Source organism: Myotis myotis, unplaced genomic scaffold (assembly GCF_014108235.1).
Source record: "Myotis myotis isolate mMyoMyo1 unplaced genomic scaffold, mMyoMyo1.p scaffold_m19_p_17, whole genome shotgun sequence".
NCBI lineage: Eukaryota > Metazoa > Chordata > Mammalia > Chiroptera > Vespertilionidae > Myotis > Myotis myotis.
This window is the reverse complement of record NW_023416321.1, coordinates 2,965,184-2,971,237: the sequence shown is the minus strand read 5'-3', so window position 1 is coordinate 2,971,237 and position 6,054 is coordinate 2,965,184. Positions and strand designations below refer to the sequence as shown.

Here is a 6,054-nt window from a genome sequence, read left to right as displayed (position 1 = left end):
GGATCTCTGGGAAAACAGAAGTAAATACTGACACAGGCTTGCTTTGTTTTCCCAGGAGAGGTCTCCTAGGCAATTTCTCTAATTATCTAGGGGAAAAAAAATTCAACTTGCTTTTTCCCTTTTGAGGGGAGAACGGCAGTATTACCTTCGATTCGCCAGCTTTAGTTTGGACGCAGTATTAGTCCCTTAGGGACTCTCTCCAAGGTCTCTGAGCAGAGTGTCTCTAGGCATTTGTTCCCAGCAACAAGGAGGAAGGTTAGAAGTAGGAGACTGGGGCCCTCTCCAAGGGCCTTATTTAAAAAAGACAAAAACTAAGGCGGGCTGGGGGCAGGGAATAATTCCGAGGGCAAACCAATGGAGGCGGAAGCTGTGCCCTCGCCTCTGGTCAGGGCCTCTGAACCAGTGAACGCCTCGGTGATACGCCCAAAGATGCACAATGGCTGCCTGCTCTCCCGCTGGCATCCCTTGGCACTTAGTTCCGCCAGGCTCCCAAAGGGGCGGTTGCAGCTACAGCCTGGCGTGCCGCGCAGCCAATGAGAAGCCAAGAATCCCCGCCCATCTCTAATTCTGACCAATGGGCGCCCAGGACTTTAGCTGGCGAATGGCGTCTCCGTTGCCGGAGAAGGGAGCCAAGCCCCCTTAGAGTTGCCAGTAACAGACATGGCTGCGGCCCTTGGAGGAGGGGACGCGAAGTGAGGAGGGGGCAGGGAGGGGAGTGGAGTGGACGCAGGCGAGGAGGACAGACCCCCCGGGCCCGGGTAAGTACCAGAAGGCCCGAGGCCCGAAGCCAGGGAGCAAGGGGGCGTGGGCGCCGCCTTCCGCCTCCTGTATTCTTGGCCCAGGCCATTGGAGTCTGGGGTCTGCACCCAGGGAAGGGCCTGGGGGAATCCCTTCCGAGGGGGTGTCGGGGACTGGCTCTTGCCTCCAGCTCCTGGTCGCTTCCTTCTCTCGGCTGCTCACGCTTGCCCTCGGCCCTGGCTGGGCCCATTGAGTGTCCCGCGTCCAATCTGAACCTCCCGCCAACAAAGAGACCCTGCCCCCGGCTTGTTGGCTTGTCGGGCTGTCGCTGGGCCCTGGCCCAGAGGGCTTTCAGCGCGGACGTCTCGTGTGTGTATTGGCCCCTGCGAGTCCCCGGCCCCCGCCCCACCGCGACCCCGACACGGACTGCTGTCTCCCCTGCGCGCGCCCACAGCTGCCGCCCGCCCTGCTGCTGGCTGCGCCCCTGGGTCCCCTCCCTACGGATGGGCTTCTCTGCCCCGAGCAGCCAGCGACGTTGCAATTTGAAGCATGCCCTGCTTTTTTTTGCTTTTTTTTCTTTCCTTTCTACCTTTCCAGACTCGTTTAAAGACTCATTCGAAACAACCCGAGGACCACAATCCTTGGCATCCTCTAAACCAGCGGTCCTCAACCTGTGGGTCGCGACCCCTTTGGCGGTCGAAGGACCCTTTCACAGGGGTCGCCTAAGACCATCCTGCATATCAGATATTTACATGACGATTCATATCAGTAGCAACATTACAGCTATGAAGTAGCAACGAAAATAATTTGATGGTCGGGTCACAACATGAGGAACTGTATTTAAAGGGCCAGAAGGTGGAGAACCACTGCGGGAGTCTAAACTGATTTCGGCGCTGTGTTCCCCTTCCTCTGCCACACACCCCTCCTGTCCGGTTCTTACAGTCAGGCCCTCGGATGCCACGGGGCGAGCCCCCCTGCCCGGAGCCCCGGTCGGATCAGAGGGGAACCCTGCTCTCCATCCCTTGGTGTGTAACAGGCTGGCTCCAGCGTGTTCATTGACGCGGTCACGTGATGCTACTCCCACTCTCCGGAGTTTTCGTGCGGCTCTTGGGGGAAGAGGGAGGGAGTTCTGCACTGGATCTGCTCCCCTCCTAGGATGGGGGTTTGCCTATTGGAGGAGAGGGTAGTGTTCTCGTGCTTTATCCAGGACACTCAGCTTTCGTGGCAAAGCTCGGTTATGCCTGGGCACTCTCAGAGGATGGAAGTGAGGAGAGGCGAGGTTTTTTGTTTTTAGCACATGTATATTTCATGTGCTATGATTAAGCAATGATTTATTTAGTACTAGAGGCCCTCGCAACTCTGGCTTTGTCTGGAAGGTCATCCAGAAGGTCATTCGGCTGTCTGGTCTAATTAGCATATTTACTCTTTTATTATTATAGATGTCACCAAAAACATGGGCAATAGCTATGGAGATCAGTGTGGAGTCTTCTATGCATCTTATCTGTGAGCTTTGAACTCTGAGAAGAGGGGAGTTTCAACGTTTTTATTTTACAGATGTGGAGATGAACGGTTGGAAGAGGCAAAGAGGCAGGGCCAGGCTCACCAACAGCACGGGGTGAGCTAAGTCCAGATCCTTGAGTTGTTTATCTACTAGAGCCAGGCGTGAGCTGAGGAACTCAAGCTCCCTAACTTCTCTGGGCCTTTGGCAGGGTAGCTGGGAGCATTAAATGAGATGGTATATAAGGGATCTCCAGCCTGGGGTCTGGCACTTACTAGGTTTTTAAGACATGTTTGCAGTCATTAATGTTATAGAACCAGCAGGTAGGTAGTTCATTGGCGGATTTCTTGTATAAATATTTCTTGTGGTTTCTCTCTCTCTCTGTTTTGGGCCATCAGTGATTACCATAATTCTCAGGGAAGGCAGGGAGGGGCGGAGTCAGGGCCAAGTAGCCTCTTCCTCCATTTCCGGGAGCCACCCTGGTGTCATTGGCGATGTTCTTGGGGGGCACGGGCTGTGTGAGAGCAGGGCAGAGGCCTAGGAAGGGTGAGAACCCCGAGGAAAGAACTATCACTGGGTTAGTATTCCAACGAGGCCGTTTACATTTCTTTGAAAAAAAAAACAACAATGGCACAAAAGAATCAAATAAAAGGGATCATGGATTAAAACATTTTGAAAATCACAGTGAAGACCAGAACGCATCAGAACGTAGACTGTCAGTAAGCCTGTCACTGGGGGTAGCGTACACTCCCCAATGCTCTGCAAGTCTTATTTTAGCTGCCATGTTAGCTTTAGCTGCCTTGCTGCTGGTTCTTTTTGTCAGAACCACAGAAAGGAGCCCTGGCTGGTGTGGCTCAGTGGGTTGGGCATCATCCCGTGCACAGAGAGGTTCAATTCCCGGTCAGTGCACATGTCCAGGTTGTGGGCTCCGTCCCCGGTAGGGGACGTGCAAGAGGCAGCCGATCTATGTTTCTCATCTGTGTTTCTCTCCCTTCCTCTCTCACTAAAAATTAATTAAAAATCTTAAAAAAATAAAATAAAAAGAACTACAGAAAGGAAAACTATTTGTAGTTGGATACCATGGAGAAGTGCATTGACCAGGGAGGTGGAGTACAAACCACCCCCTTGGTAATCAGCTGCCAAATAATTGAGAGTTAACTGTCCTTGAACCCCTACCCGCACCCTGCCCCTTGTTTGTGGTGACCCAACATCAGAAGATTAGACGGGAGAGCCAGGACTGGGCCTTGAGATGCAAGAAAACAGAAAGCCCTTCACATTTCTATTTTGAGAAGTTGCTAGGGAGAGCCAGCTCCAAGTGTTGGAAATCAGCCTTTTGGAAAGCTTAACCCCTTCAGGACTAATGAGAAATGAAGGTGGCAATCCTTGGTTCCCCCCCACGCCCACCCCCGCCCCCGCCATGCTCTTTCCTTAATGCTGGGCTTGGGGGACAGTTTCTATAGGGAGAGGGAGGAGTGCTAATGCAAATATTACGTACACCCCAGGCTTCATGGAACCTCATTTGGCAAGTCAAGTATAGGCTCCTACCAAGCGGCTGGAGCTGGGAAGACACAGAGACTCTAAACCAGCGGTTCTCAACCTGTGGGTCGCGACCCCTTTGGGGGTCAAACGACCCTTTCACAGGGGTTGCCTAAGACCATCGGAAAACACATATATAATTACATATTGTTTTTTGTGATTAATCACTATGCTTTAATTATGTTCAATTTGTAACAATGAAATTGGGGGTCAGCACAACATGAGGAACTGTATTAAAGGGTCGAGGCATGAGGAAGGTTGAGAACCGCTGCTCTAAACCCTTTCCTGGCGTTCAGATGAGAAGGTTCTAGGTCATGGACGGCGCTTCTCCACTGGTAGTTGTGTGTCAATATATTTTTTTTCTTTTTTATTGACTTTGTTGGGGCGACATTGGTTAATGAAATTATATAGGTTTCAGGAGTACAATTCTATAATCCATTAGTATGTCAATATATTTTTTTAATCTTGTTATCGTGTCTGTGTTGTTTCCGGGACAGTGGTTTTCTTTACTTAAAAAGATAGGCTCCTTTAAAGATATTGTTTGAATCCCGGTTTCCCAGGAGGCCCAGAGTTGTTGACAATAGCACAGGTGAACTAAAGGACACAAAAGCTAGGCCATGGCTGTGGCAGGAACGCTTTTCTTCCGAATGGACCTGCCGGCCACATTGTGTGGTTTGGTTGATAATCAGGGGTTGGTGGAATAACAAGCTTTGCCGAGACAGTAGTAAACAGTCGGTCACATGGCGTGGTGAGTAGGGGAAGGGCCAGATTTAGCCTCGCACGAGGCCTGCATCAGCCTGAGCACATCTCACACGGGTGGCTTTGGGCTTTGCTAGCTCCTAAGGCCAAAAGTGACCGAGTAATCAGATGAATCCAGTTTCCTTAATTTCAGGATCCTCTTGAAAAAGAGACTCACGGTAGAAGTCTCCCTTAGTAGGACAGAAGAACAGTGGGAAACACTTGGAAAAGATGCAGACTGGAGAGAGACTCAAAGGTGTCTTTAAATAGATCATAAAACATCCTAAAGTTGACACGGAGCATCTTTTCATATGCTGAAGCTACAGGATTTCTTAGTTTCTAATCTCTCAGGGTCAGAAAAGACCATAGAAAGTTATCTCTTTCTCACCCTGGCCGGTGTAGCGCAGTTGGTTGAATGCCATCCCATGCACTGGAAGGTCAAAGGTTGCTGGGCGGGCACATGCCCAGGTTGCAGCACATGCTCGGGTTTTGGTTTGCTCCCTGGTTAGGGTGCAAACAGGAGGCAACCAATCGATGTTTCTCTCTCTTTCTCTCCCTTCCTCTCTCTCTACAAAAATCAATAAAAACATTTTAAGAAGCAGTGTTTTGTTTTTTTCTAAAGTCTTCTCTTCTTTGCTATCTGATGTATTTCTTATCTTCATAATTTTCCAGCCTCTGCTTAGATCTCTGCAGTGATAGGGAACTCATTGCCTCTTAGGGCAGCCTATTTCTATTTAAAAAAATACAGTTCTAATTACGTAAAGCATATAGCTCATATCGAGTCCCAAACTGCCTCCTTGTCTCTTCCCCGAGCTGACCTAGTCCCTGTTTTAAGAGCCTGCCTGAGCAAGCCTGGCCCTTCTTCCTCCCGGCAGCCATCACACTCACCCAAGGGGTTTGGTGTCCTATCTAAGCATCTTCAGTTCTTCCCACCATTTCTCATGCCATAATTTCTCCCATCTGACTGCTGCTGTCGGCAGCATTCCAGTTTTGTCACTGTCCTTCTTAAAGTGTGTGCGTAAAATGAACAAAATACTCCAGGTGGGAGCATTTTGGTACGGATAGGTACGGATAGGTACAGAAATCAGACTTAGCCTCTCTTTCCAGGGACATGGCATATCTGTTAACGAGGCCTAACTGCGAATGAAATTTGGACAGCCATGCCACTTGTATTGAAATTGCTTTTATAGTAGTCTTACACAATGGCTTTTGAACCTAAATGCAGGACTTCATATTGAAACGATTACAGTTAAATTGAACCTATGAGATTTGGCCCATTATTTCAGTCTGTTGAGATCTTTTTGGATCCTGACTTTAGTCTACTTTCCAGGTTTATGCCATCCAAGGATTTGATTAGCATACCATCTGTTTCCTCACTCAAGTCATTGATCAAATTATTGACTAGGACGCCACCAACTTAGAACACTGAGGCTTGTTATTAAAATCCTTCCCTCGCCTCCCCCCAAAAAACCTTCCCCCATGCCCAGCAGGTGTGGCTCAGTGGTTGAGTGTCAAACCATGCACCAAGAGGCCACCGGATTCCC

General features: G+C 49.7%; 1 protein-coding gene across 4 annotated transcripts in view; it reads left to right on the top strand.

The window, feature by feature from the left end:
- The first annotated feature begins 637 nt into the window (after positions 1-637).
- TMEM94 (transmembrane protein 94) overlaps positions 638-6,054 on the top strand; it is a 30,943-nt gene continuing 25,526 nt past the window's right edge. For 2 of the 4 annotated variants that reach the window (XM_036339454.1, XM_036339453.1), the window contains exon 1: positions 2,293-2,353. In XM_036339454.1, the coding sequence (XP_036195347.1) occupies positions 2,301-2,353 (53 nt within the window). In that variant the 5' untranslated portion in view covers positions 2,293-2,300. Of the gene's footprint in view, positions 759-2,292; positions 2,354-6,054 lie in introns of those variants that run through there. The other 2 variants (XM_036339457.1, XM_036339458.1) reach the window with 2 other exon arrangements.